The sequence below is a fragment of the Camellia sinensis genome, chromosome 7, assembly GCF_055761805.1.
Source record: "Camellia sinensis isolate YWXY chromosome 7, ASM5576180v1, whole genome shotgun sequence".
NCBI lineage: Eukaryota > Viridiplantae > Streptophyta > Magnoliopsida > Ericales > Theaceae > Camellia > Camellia sinensis.
In genome coordinates this window covers 191129905-191143491 of record NC_138967.1, presented here as the reverse complement: position 1 = coordinate 191143491, position 13587 = coordinate 191129905, and the positions used below count along the sequence as shown (strand labels likewise).

The following is a 13587-nucleotide window of genomic DNA, read 5'->3' as shown; positions in this document are numbered from 1 at the left end:
GGGTCCGTTCTAATGACTTAAATCATTCATTTTATTGAACAGTTCATGTATTTCATCCAAAACAAATTAGGTCAATTCAATAACGGTAACTAATTCAATTATTTGCATTTGTCATTAAAAAAAATTGTATGGTTTATTTTTTGCCATCTATTTTTTTATTTTTATTTTTTGGTGAAAAATGTGATAAATTAAGCTAGTTATAATTATCGAATTGATCTAATTTTTTCTGTTAATGAAATATACGAAGTATTCAACAAAATGAATGATTTAAGTTATTGAAATGAGACCCATGCTAGGTCCCATGGGCCGGAACAGTGCTTTCCAGTCTAAATTATGTACTGGGGGATCCTCCTCCAATAAATAATTAACTTGTGATTAAAGAAGACCAAAAAACAAATTACCTTAAATATCCTAATAAACTATTACATCATTAAATTAAAAATAAATCTAACTTTTGAATTAGAATAATTAAAACCAAGAATTCGTTTCTTCTCTAAAATTACTTCTTTTGTTACTCAATTTTTTTTTTTGGTTGGGCATCATGAAAGAAAAATCATGAAAAATTTTATGAAAATTCTCTATTTTTGGATTACACACAATAAAAATATCACGCATTAATCAAATGATAAAAAAATTTCATGAAACATTGCATAATATTTCTTTCATGATACTTTAGTATTATTTATTTTTATTTGTTTTAGGACATTGATATACAAGTCCAAAAATTAGACCAAAATTTTAAGTCCAATGATATGACAATCAATTAAAATGTTTGAAGTAACACTCTTTTTCATATATTCTCAATTATCAACTAATTATACTACTTACAAATCATGAAATTTAAAAAATAAGTGTAAAAAATGAACTTACATATTATATGTTTTTTTTTTTTTATAATTTTATAATCATTTTTGTTTCTTATCATTCTGCTTCTGTTTAAACCCTCTGCTTCTGTTTTAAACCCTCTGCATATAAGAATGACTTTTGACGTTTACTTTGCTTTGCGTTGGAGTGGCAAGCCGATATCCATGTATAATGAAACTACATTGAAACTTCCTTAAAAACACAGACAGCGTTGGACTTTAGTGTTCCGTGCACCAGATCTCACGGCAGGTTTTGGAGCCGTTGCCTATATATTTGAACTCATTTCTGTAATTCATTTCAACCATCATCAAACTCAATTTCGTCATCTTTTTTCCCCGGAAAATCTCAATCTTCTCATCTCTTTCTCACTTCCCAAATAATGCAACCACTACAGCATCAAATTCGTTACGTTGATGTGGAGCTTGGAGCTCCAGAACAAACCAAGATTCTCCGGAATCAAAGCCTTGCCCACTTTGCTATCGATCCGAAAACCCTCGACTGTATTCTTGATGCAAATAACATTGAATTTCTTGGTCAGTACGGCGGCATAGAAGGGATTGCATCGGCCCTAGAAAGCAATCTTGAAATGGGTATAAAGGGTGATGACCAAGATCTTCGTCTCCGTCATGAAGTGTTTGGTTCAAACCAATTTTGTGAAGATGGTGGTCAACTGGCACTAACCACAAAACAATGCTATTTCAAGCTCGCCTTCGAATCTTTCAAAGAGCCCACCACGATCCTACTCTTGTGCTGTGCAACGCTCTCAGTTGTATTCGGCATGCTCAAGTATGGGATCCAATCTGGGTGGTGTGATGGAACCATAATGTTCTTTCTTGTGTTTGTTAGTTTCTTTGTCAAGCTCTACAAAGAAAGAGCTCGTCTGAGTATGTTGACAATCGCCAAAAATAACTTGGCGGTGGTCGATGTCATTAGAGACAGGAATTTGCAAAAAATTCCCGCTTCCCAAGTCACGGTTGGTGAAATTGTGATCTTGAAGACCGGTGATAGGGTTCCGGCTGATGGGTTGTTCATAAAGGGCAGTTCTCCGTTCAAGCTCGATGACGTTGAAAATGAAGATCCAGTTGGTATGGATTACTATCGCTTCCCAGCGATCCACGGAGGCACAGAGGTGGCGGTCGGGACTGTCACATGATCGTGATATCGGTGGCCGAAAACCCCCAGTGGAGCAAGATGATGAACCACCATAACTCGCGGCGGTTGTTTAATGTGGACAAGCTAAGAGTGAACACGGAAAAGATCATGCTCGGCCTGTCCTTGGCTCTTCTTGTGGTGCAGCTGCTATGCTATTTGTTGAAGAAGAGGACCAACAACAATGGAATTCACATCAAACAACACGAGGCAGAGTCTAAAAGTATTATGAATACGTCCATGGAAGAGCTAATAAGCGACGCTACCATAGTTTTTAAGAAAAACAGCGGCATTTTCAGTAGACTGACTGCTTTCCTTGGAGTGGTGTTGATGGGAGTAAGAGAAGGTTTGAATTTAGGGATTTTCACCACTTTCTTGTATTCAAAAAGAAAGTTGAAAATTGATCATCAAGCCATCGTCACAAACCTACCCGCCTTTGTAGGATTAGGATTGGTCACCGCCATCTACACCTGCGAAACCGTGGATTTGGCCTTAAACAAAACAAGTATGGCGGATCTTTGGATTGGTGGAAAGATTGTCAAGGAGGCGACAACAGAGCTAACTCATGAACTCCTCGATACTCTACGTGAAGGGGTCGGCCACCTCACCAGGTCTGGTCCTTTCAAAAATGCTTTACTTTGTTGGGCAAAGCTGTTCTTGGGCGTTAAAATGGAGGAGTTGGTGCAAAGTTTCACAATTCTTCACACTGAAGAAGAAGAAGAAGATGCATCTATTGTTGGGAATTGTCGCGGTTTATCGTTGAGGAGGAATGGAGATAATCAGAAAAACATCATTCACATGCATTGGAGAGGCGATTCAAAGATCGTGCTGCCCATGTGCTCACACTTCTACTCGGTGGACGGGCAACAATATTACATAGATGAAAATCAAAGAATTCTTTTGGAGGGAATCAGTGAGCGAATTGTAAGTGATTGTGGTCATTGCATTGCTTTTGCTTACAAACAAGTTTTAATCGAAAAAGAAGAAGGAAAAAGTGAAGATGATGATGATGAACCCCCAAAACTCATAAAAGAAGAAGAAGAAGAAGAAGAAGAAGAAGAAGAAGAAGAAGAAGAAGAAGAAGAAGAAGACCTTGTTGTTGATGATGTTGAAGAAGAATCCCCAAAACTCAAAAAACAAGAAGAAATAGACCTTGTCGATGAAGAAGAAAAACAAAAAGAACAAGAACCCCCAAAACTGATGAGGCAAAAAATGACATTGCTGGGTTTTGTGGGATTGAGTAATCCATACCAGGAAGACCTAAAACAGGCCGTCAAAACTTGCCGAGAAGCCGGAGTTAACATCTCACTGATACTAAATCAGGACAAAAACACTGCAACTTTCATGGGTATCAACAGTGGAGTTGTCAACCCTACCGACGATGACGTCAGTAAAGCCATAGTTGAAGCTTCCGAAATCCAAAACATCCTGGAAATCGACGAGAGCCAACTGAGGAGTGTCGGCGATATTCGGGTACTCGCAAATTCCTCTCCATCCGACAAGCTTCGATTGATCCAGTACCAGAGGCAACGTAGCAAAGTAATAGCTGTCACCGTCCAGAGTACCAGAGATTCCCCCGCCTTCAATGTAGCCGACATCGGGTTCTGGATTGGAGACAGTGGTGCCAAGGCGGTGGCGAAAGAGAGCTCCTCCGACATTATCATGTTGGATAGAAGCTTGGAGTCCATCGTTGCAGTTATCAAGCGTGGAAGGTTTGTATACTGCAGAACTATATCTCTTCATCCTTTGGTGTGCATACAAAAGTTTGTTTTTATGAGTTTTTGAGCAACTTGATTTTTGACTTGATTCAATGAGCAAACTGAGTTTTATCACAGCAGTTACTTTTTCTTGTGTTTTTTGATCAACTCACCATTAATCTACTCTTATATATATATAGTTTTTTTGTCTATCTATATTATTATTATTATCGTTATTATGATAATATTTCTTTTTAATTTTTTGTTTGTTATTTTACTAACCTAACAATGGTTCCTGAGTACGATTTTGTTGTATAAAAGCAAACCAGAAGTTCGTTATATTTTGAGACCAATCAACTCAATGCAAAAGGAGAAGTATGTACAATTCCCAAAAGAGTTCAACCATTTTACAGTCTATTCTCAATGATTTTTTGGGTTAATTATTATTAGTTGTATTTTTTTTTTCTAATAGACCTGCAATTTTTCCAATAGATTTGTGTATCACAACATGGAGAAATTTATCCAGCTCCACCTAATCGTCAACATAGTCGGAGTTGCCGTCAACTTCATCGCCGCCATCCCCTCTGGCAATATGCCGCTATCGGCCGTTCAACTTTTGTGGGTTGGCCTCGTCACCGACACACTTGGCGCCTTCGCTCTGGCCGCCTCCGATCCACCTCCAGGTGAAACAATTCCATTGGCATCAGCACTGCTGCCATCGAAGGCCGTGTGGAGAAATGTTTTGGTTCAAGTTGTGTACCAGAGTGGGATTCTTTTGATGTTGCATTTCAAGGGAAAAACTATTCTCCATGTTGATGATGATGGTCAAGCAACAATAGATGTGATTGTCTTCAACACTTACGTCATGTTCCAGGTTTTTGGTCTGCTCAACGCCAGTCAAATTGAGAGGAGGAGGGGGAGGTGGGGGGAAATATTTTCCTGGAAAATTTTTTCCGAGAAAATTTATAGAAACCGATGGTTTGTGGGGGCGTCGGGGGCCACCGTCGTACTGCATTCGGCGGCGATGGAGATTGCAATGGCTCTGCTCTGTCACAAGAACGACAAGATGAGGTTGTTAGATTACAGAAAGTGGCTTTTTTGCACCGGACTAGCAGCGCTGTCTTGGCCCATTGGCTATGTTGCCAAGAGTATTCCAGTTTGCTGATGGAGCTTTCGGCATTGGTGGCCTTACTCTAGATAATTTAAATCGTTCAAGGTGTAAAACGCGTTAAATATATTATCCTTACAAAAACCACATTTAAGGTATAAAACCGTTCAATATGTATATTGATAACCACGGATTGTTATTTAATTTTTATACAATATTTGCTATTTATTTTTTTGTAAATAAATATTATAAACTAGAGGGGTTATGATTATCAGATTGATAATTATGTTTAATTTGGAGGGAAAATGAATTGAATAAGGCTCCATTTGGCAACATTGACAAATAGTTTAAAAGTCAAAAATCACTTTAAAGAATTAAAAAATTAACAAATATCAAAAATCAAATATTCATTTTCACTCACTCTAGTTTTTTTCATCTTATATTTCAATCGAAAAAATAAAAAATTACTAAAAGAGTCTGCTACTAAACAAGGTAAGAGTGTGTTTTAAATCTTAAATTTTGTAAAAGTAAATGGAAATGTAGACAAATATAATTAATTATATATATTCATTTTTTTTATGTAACTAAAAAAAGATTTTTTTAAATAAATTTATTCATATTTGTTTCTTTTCATTTTATTGACCCAACAAAAATAGAGAAAAAAATATTTTATATTTAATTTAAACTTTTTTTTTATAGGGAAATATAATAAAATTTCACGAGTACAATTATTAAATTTAAAATGATTAAGTTATACACAATCTAAAAATCAAATGATTGAGTCATGAAAGTGGGAGCATGATAAGCTCACAATTGACCAACAACAGGGTCCAATCGAAAAATCCAAACAGGGCCTATGTGGGTACAAACAGTTGTAAAACTGCAAAAGACCGAATGACTTGTACCCACACAATTCTCAACTTAACCATACGGTTGGCGCCAAGCCAAAACCCAGAACCGGACACAATTTCAAACACTACGCTCTGTGTGGCTCTGACTTCCTCGCCGTCGGCTATGGAGGCTTCGATTTTTCCGGCCGTATGGTCCCTCCCTCCTCCTCCGCCACCATCACCACCACCACCACCACCATGACCGTCGTCCACGGCGGCGGCAGAGTCACCGACCATTCCAAACCTGTCATCAATCTCATTTCCAGAAATCGAAACAATGATTCCATCAAAACCCACCGTTTCAAGACGCCAACAACTGCCGCGGCGGCGATTAACGATGTTTTGGCTGCGGCGGATCCGGTTCAGGTGGCGGTTTCCTGGCAAATTGTCGTCGGCGCTTTGGGTGTTCTTTCCCTATTTGCCCGCTTTTTAACAGGGATCCGTTATTCTCATTCTATTTGTTCAAAGTGTATTTTGTATTCTTGTCTTATTTGCGCTTCTAAAGTATCACTAATGAGTTGGTAAACACTTTAAATAAATAATAAAAAAAAAACAAGACACAAAAAGTGAGCTTCGTCCACTGCCACATCACTGGTGATGCTTTTAGAGCACCACTTTTAGTGGTCTCAAGCATTATTGTTTTTTTAAGGAGTATATTTTATGTGAAAATATATTAATATAATTATGTATAATAACGGACAAAGAATAGAGTTGGCAATATGAACTCAGCCCGACGGGGACCCAGGCCGTCCCGCCCCGATAAATAGGATTTTTCCCGAATATTATTCCCCATAGGGCCGGGATTGATATTAAAAAATACGTCCCTGATGATTTTCGGGCCAGGAACGAAGATAGGTTCCTCGACCCCGGCCACGGCCCAGGCCCAGGCCCCGCCCCGAAATTTCTCCAAATGCATCCCCGCCTATATGTTTAGTTTAGTTGTATTACACATATTATAGTTTAGTTGTATTATATAAATAAATATATCTCTCACTGACTCTATTTAGTGGTATTATATAAATAAATATCTTTCTAGGGATGGCAATTTGAACCTGGCCCCACGGGGATCCGACCCCTCGTCCCCGATAAGAATTGTTTTTCCCCGAAAAATACTCCCTACGAGCCGGGGATGGTATTTAAAAATAAATCCCCGGTGACATTCGGGCCAGGGACGGTGATACATATTTCATCCCTGGCCCCGACCCCGCCCCGAATTATATATTATATATATATATATATGTTTAGGGTGTGGTTTGGTTGAACACAGCAGGACTCTTTAAATATTATATATATATATATATATATATATGTGTTTAGGATGGTCAGACCATCATGGTCTACACTCTCTCTCTCTTATCTCTTACACACTCTCTCTCTCTTCTCTTCTCGCATTCTCTCTTCTCTCCAGTGGCGACAAAGAGTGCGATCTCCTTTCTCTCTCCAGTGGCAACGGTGCATCTCCTCCTCCGCGGTAGTACGCACACCCTCCTCCGTCGCCGCCTCTTCCTCCTCCTCCGGCTTCGGTCCCCACCATGACAGATCTGGACAGATCTGAGTAGATCCCATTTCCTCTACACCACCGCAGACCTTACATCTCACATCTCAAATCTGAGAAGATCGGATCTCGCCATTTATGTATATACATGTATGTGTGTTTGTATTGTCATTATGTGTAATCTGTCTGTCTATTATTATTATTATTATTATTATTATTTTTTTTTTTTTTTTTTGTGGTTGATGATGTTGCCGTTGATGAAAATGATGTTGAGGGAGCTACGGGGATTTTTCGGAGTCGGGGAAACTCGATCCCCGTTGGGGGCGGGGGTGGGAGGGGTGATGGGTTCCCCGTCGGGGATTGGGGACGGGGACGGGGACGGGGACGTGGAGTTTTGTAGCTTCGGGGATCGGGGATGGGGAGTGCGATCCCCCGCCTCCCCCCGTTGCCATTCCTATATCTTTCTGACTCTCTTATCTTCTCTCTCTCTCAATCAACTCTCTCTCTTTCAGTCTCTCGTTCTTCTGACTCAGAGAGTCTCTCCCTCTACTCTCTTTCACTCTCTTCTTTTCGTAGGCAACTCTCTCTCACTTACTCTGCTCTCAGTCGGCGACAGCTCTCTCTCACTCACTCTTCTCTCCACAGTGGCGACAGCGTCGTCTCCTCCTCCGCAGCAGTACGCACACCGTCGTCTCCTCCTTCTCCTTCGTCACCTCCTTCTCCTCCACGCCACCGTCGAGCTTTCATATTCCGGCTTCGATTTCCGCCATGGCAGATTTGGGCAGATCTTAGTAGATCCCGCTACCGTCGCCTTCCTTGTTCTTACATCTCACATCTCAGATCTGTGTATTACATGTATGTCTGTGTGTTATTGTTTGTATGTATACATGTATATCCGTGTGTTACATGTATGTGTCTCTATCTGTCTCCATTTCTTTTTTTTTTTTTTTTTTGGTTGCCATTGATGATGTTGTTGATGATGAAGATGATGTTGTTGATGATGAAAATGATGTTGTTGTTGATGATGTTGTTGGTGATTTATTATTGAGAGAGAAAGCTAAATGCAGAGAGAGAGAGAGAGAGAGCTGCGGGGATTTTCTGGGGTCGGGGAAACCCGATCCCCCGTTAGGGGCGGGGGTGTGATGGGTTTCCCACTGGGGATCGGGGACAGGGACAGAGAGTTTTGTAGCTTCGGAGATCGGGGACGGGGAGGGCGATCCTCGGCCCCGCCCCATTACCATTCCTAACAAAGAATGAAGTATATCTGAAACAAAATGGAGTAAGAATAATAGCTCCTTTTAATTTTGTGATTTTTTTTCTCATTTTGTTGCATGAATTATTCAAATAATTTTTTATTTTTCAATTCTTATATCTTTATTTTTAATGAATTTTTTAAAGTATTTTAATCAATATTTTTTTTATTTATTTACATCTATAAATACAATTAAAAGTACAATTTTAAAAAAAAATACTAAATACTAAAGTATTTATTAAAATTTCTTTATAAAATATTTTATTTTTTAAATATATCTAGATAGATGCATCTAAAAAAATGAAACAAATTTACTGATAATTTCACTTGTTATTAATAAATGGCAAATACTAGGAAGTGCCCTAGTAAACATTGTTTAATATTTGAATTACAGTAAGAAATGTTTAGATGAAATAATTAAAAAGTGCATTTGAGTTCAATAAAAAGTGTCATATTTTAAATTTTTATTCTTCTTCTTCTTCTTATGCTGAGACGCCGTTGTTAGCAAGACTCTTAATAAATTGGTGAAGATTTTATATATATATATATATATATAATAAAATATAATGATTTTTGAATTTGTCCTACATACATTTGTTTTATTAGGACATTTAGACTGTTTAAATCTATTCAAATTATAAAATAACGGTTAAAAAATATCTTACATGTACATTTTCTATTTTCCCGCATCTCTCTTTTACTTTTTCTTTTTCTCACCCATCGATTCATGATCCCACGATCCCACTTTTCTCTTTCTTTTCTTTTTATTTTTTAAATTTTCTCCTATTTTTGTTTTTCTCTCTATTTGTTTATTTTTTTATTCTCATTTTTGTTCACTTATTTTTATTCATATTATATATGGAAAAGTCTACGATCTCATAATTAAGAGTTAGATTTTACTGTGTATAGTGGAGATTAAATTAACAAATTTTATAGTCCATAAATTAAATGAATTTGAACAATTAATTATTATTTTTAAATATATTGAATACCTGATAGACTTCATAAATTTAGACATTATATGAATCTTCAACATATTTTGATAAAGCAGAACGGTTGTTGAATCTTCAACATATTTTTGTCCTCTTACGACATTTGGATGGCTCAGATCTAATCAAATGATAAAACAATGGGTGAGATATATTTTTTCAAAAAATATCCTATATATACATTTTATATTTTTCCGCTTCTCTCTTACTTTTTTTCTTTTCTCACCCATCCATCCATGATCCTATGATCCCATCTTCCTCTCTCTTCTCTTTTTATTTTTTTATTTTCTCCCATTTTTATTTGTTTATTTTTTTATTTTCTCATTTTTCTTCAATATATTTTACATATATTTCTATACAATGTATATATGCTCGTAATAAGTTAGGACATTATGGGCATACATATAATTTCTCTATAATTAAATAAGCAAAAGAAATATTATATGTATGCTCGTGGAAATTGTATGTATGTCAGGCACATCTATCTATCTAGTTATATATTATATACGCAAAAGTGAGTTTTCACGAGGAATTTTGTGAGAATTCCAAAATTTTATAATAAATTTGTGATTTTATCAAATTAAAAAATAAATTTAAATAGTGTTGGGATTACAATTATATTCTAATCTTATCCTAACATTATTTAAATCGTACTTTCAGGCACAAGCATACGCTAGTATATATATGTCGGGATTAAATTAGTGATAAGTTACAATTCTAATGACATAAACCTAATTTTTATTAAAAAAAAATAAACTTGTCAAATGTAAAGTTTATAAAATAACATTGTGCCATTTTATTACAACATATTCTTCATTCTTAAAGTGGGTGTTTTATATATATGTGTTATTTTAACAGTTGCTCTAAGTTCACTGTAGTATTTTCCTTGCTCTTTCTCATAAACCAAACAGTGGCTAAACTCTCATCTTGGTATCTATGTATTTTATTTCGGGTAAAGTTAAAATTCTGTGCAATTTTTTTAGCTGGTGTAACGCCATTTGTGGTTGCTGGGATTGAATTTAGCAAGCGAATTGTAAGCAAAATATATATTTTTTATCATGTCCCAGAATTTCAGATCAGTTAAACTCCACACAATCACCCTTTAATAATTAAAAAAAAGGTAAATTACACAAATAATCTAGAATACACTGATTTCATTTTAGTCTTTTAATCTTTAATTTGTGTCAATTATATCTCTAAACTTCACATTTTAATCTATTGTAGTCCCTTCCCTCAACTGTTGTATTAAGAAAAATTAATTCCTTATTGCTTATGGATCATCATTACTATCTGTTTATGCCTTGCACTGAAGTTTTGACATTGTATTTACAGGTAGCTCAGAGAAAGTGTGGGGTATGTGGAGGCTCAGGACTTGTTTTGAGTAACAAATACTATTTCCGCTGCCCTGGTTGTGGTAAGATTTTCTCTATTGCCCCTGAAACAAATTTTATTCTTGAATTGTTTGTGTGTTTATAGTATTAGTAATCTTTGTTGAGAATGTGTCATGTATTTGGGTTAGAATATAGATTCTGGAATTCACTAAAAATTCAATATGTAAAATTTTCTTTACTGTATGGGGATTAGAGTTCATTGGGTTGGACTATAATTAAGAACTTACAAAAATTCTAGGTGCAAGTGAGATTGAGAGGGTTTGTAGAAAATACTTAGTTACACTGAGATTGTTTAGGATTCAGTTATTGATGTTATTTTTTGGGTGTTTTTAGTCTGAAATTTGTACTCTATGGTTTATAGTAGATTTCTAATGTATGTTTTTCTCTTTGGTATGTCTGTGTTTTTATTCACATTTGTGGGATGTCCAACAATCTCTCTGTATTTTTTTTGTTCCTTTTTTCGCTTTGATGTCAAATATCAGCTTTTGATATCTTCCTTCCCTGCTAATGTTGATAATAAGCATTCTAGTTCTCTGACAGGCGGATTTCTCCCTTGGCAATCGTGGAAACGATTCTTTTCCGGCTGAAGTTCTTTGTTTTTGTCTTTTTCATTCTTCTCAAAGGTTATATCAATACATTCTGTTTAATACATTTCATTAGATATATATATATACTAGCGTATGTCCGTGTCTAAATGTACGGTGTAAATTTTTTTTTTTGTTTTCAAAGAATAGGGAGTGAATTTTTTAAAATGTTTGACACTGGAAAGATATGAATGAAGTGCATCTAATAAAAAATTTAAAACATGAAAAAAATTTATTAAAGACAAAAATAAAAGATTCAAAAAATAAAATTTAGTTTGAAAATCAAATTTCAGCCATCATATTATTCATGTTCCACTTTAATGCATAGCCAACATGGTCATTGACCCTCTGCATCTTCATAACATTGTTGCTTACACTAAAACATAAAAAGATCACACAATGGCAGAGACTAAGGCTGTGTTTGGTTGTGAATTCAAAACGTGATTCTACATGTGAACTCCCGCTTCACGTTTGGATAGGATGTTCAAAAGTTGATTCAGCGTGTTAATTCGAATTAGATTTTGAAAATCCATTTGGCAGCTTGTATCTTCACTTTCAACGTTTCTGAAAAGCTTCCATGTCCTTCTCTTCCATCGTCTCTGTTTCACGTGAACCTCATCTGTGTATCAAACCTTGGGGATGACCGGCCGGTAGACCTTGGGGATGACCGGCCGGTTGTCCTCCTCTCTGAAGATGAACTGGCATCAATTATTTTATAGAAAGGTGAGGTTCAATAGGTTCAGAAAGGTGAGATTTTATTCAGATTTTCTATCAATTATTTTAGAAAAAAATTAAAAACGTATTTTATAAGATGTTTGTACAGGCGTAAAAAATAAATTGATAGAAAAATTAATTGACACAAAATAATTGACATAGGTTTATTTTAAAATGACAAAATTATTTGAAAAAAAAATTATTCAAAAAAAAGATTTGGAAAAAAATTAATTGACAAAAAAATGGTATTTTTAATGTTAGTATTTTAAAAATAGTTTGGTTATTATTGTTGATAAAAAATATGGATATCGATAGAAAAATTAATTGGCAGAAAAAAATTGACATTGGTTTATTTTAAAATGAAAAAATTATTTCGAAACAACAATTATTCAAAAAAATTACTAAAAAAAAATAATTGACAAAAAAAATCAATTTTTAATTTCAGTATTTTAAAAATAGTTTGGTTGTTATTGTTGATAAAAAATATAGATATCGATATATGAGTTGTGTGTTTGATGATAAATTATTAGTTGAATTAAGTTTTGAAAATTATTTTCAAAACACATCACCAAACAAATTTTCACATTTCACATGTCACATCAAACTTTCAAAACTTAATTCAAAATACATTTTCAAAACACAATTCAACACTCTACTTAAAAACCATAACTAAACAAATTTTCTACACTCAAATCATAATTCTACAACTCACAAACTTAAAATACAACTCATACTCTCAAATCACATGGGAAAAGTCGACTGGCAAAACCACGGTGGCGTGTATGCCACTTGGGAAAGGGAAGATGACATGGCCAAAAGATATCCTGAACTGTTTCCACTGAATCCTGTTTTCTTCCAGAACGAAGGTAACTCGAGTTTAGAGGACTAAACTTTTTATAAGGAGGGGAGACTGTAATAATCCTCACCACTGCTTACCGATAAACATTGATTACCGTCAAATTGAACTGACCATGACTGATAACTGAACTGATTATGACTGATAACTGAACTGATTAAAGTACCGAACTGACTGACTGAAAGACTGGAACTGAATTGACTGAGTATGTGTGTTAATTTGTATTCTATCTGTTTGGTTGTTTATTTGATCTGTTCACGTGTTATGTTTAAACTGCTAATTGAAGGCCTTATCGGCGGCCGAACCGGGAATTGATTGATGTTTTATGATCCTCATAATTAATGTGATTTTATAATATATTTATCTGAAAACTGATTAGGTATGATTAAATTAGATTAAAATGAGTTAATTGCATAGTTTTGGACTTAATTACCATTAAGCCATCTAGTGGGCCACTACCTAGGCATATTGAGCTACACCACACTTGAATCAAAACATTTCCTCGGCCTTGTTTGAGCACTCAGCCGAATTTAGAGAGAGAGGGAGTGAGAGACTTGAGTTCACTTGTAGAATTGCTTGGAGAATTGAAGTGTAGATT

At 35.5% G+C, this 13587-nt stretch overlaps 2 protein-coding genes across 2 annotated transcripts; both read left to right on the top strand.

Annotated features, from left to right (window-relative positions):
- The first annotated feature begins 1196 nt into the window (after positions 1-1196).
- LOC145796468 (calcium-transporting ATPase 12, plasma membrane-type-like) lies at positions 1197-4890 on the top strand. The gene is made up of 2 exons (XM_082881681.1): positions 1197-3725; positions 4203-4890. The coding sequence occupies exons 1-2, from the start codon at positions 2014-2016 to the stop codon at positions 4873-4875; spliced, it is 2385 nt and encodes a 794-aa protein (XP_082737807.1). The 5' UTR covers positions 1197-2013; the 3' UTR covers positions 4876-4890.
- Positions 4891-5616: 726 nt separating this feature from the next.
- Positions 5617-12138, top strand: LOC145796411 (uncharacterized). The gene is made up of 4 exons (XM_082881512.1): positions 5617-6111; positions 10428-10477; positions 10777-10858; positions 11960-12138. Exons 1-4 carry the CDS (start codon positions 5859-5861, stop codon positions 12136-12138), a joined length of 564 nt encoding a protein of 187 aa, XP_082737638.1. The 5' UTR covers positions 5617-5858.
- The last annotated feature ends 1449 nt before the right edge of the window (positions 12139-13587 follow it).

What these genes read in the sequence shown, in the direction of transcription:
- LOC145796468 (XM_082881681.1), top strand. Translation starts at nt 2,014, where the DNA reads ATGATCGTGATATCGGTGGCCGAAAACCCCCAGTGGAGCAAGATGATG. An exon ending in GCAGTTATCAAGCGTGGAAG is followed by an intron (nt 3,726 to 4,202) that starts GTTTGTATACTG and finishes TTTTTCCAATAG; the next exon opens with ATTTGTGTATCACAACATGG.
- LOC145796411 (XM_082881512.1), top strand. Translation starts at nt 5,859, where the DNA reads ATGGTCCCTCCCTCCTCCTCCGCCACCATCACCACCACCACCACCACC. An exon ending in TTGAATTTAGCAAGCGAATT is followed by an intron (nt 10,478 to 10,776) that starts GTAAGCAAAATA and finishes TTGTATTTACAG; the next exon opens with GTAGCTCAGAGAAAGTGTGG. An exon ending in TTTCCGCTGCCCTGGTTGTG is followed by an intron (nt 10,859 to 11,959) that starts GTAAGATTTTCT and finishes TCCATTTGGCAG; the next exon opens with CTTGTATCTTCACTTTCAAC.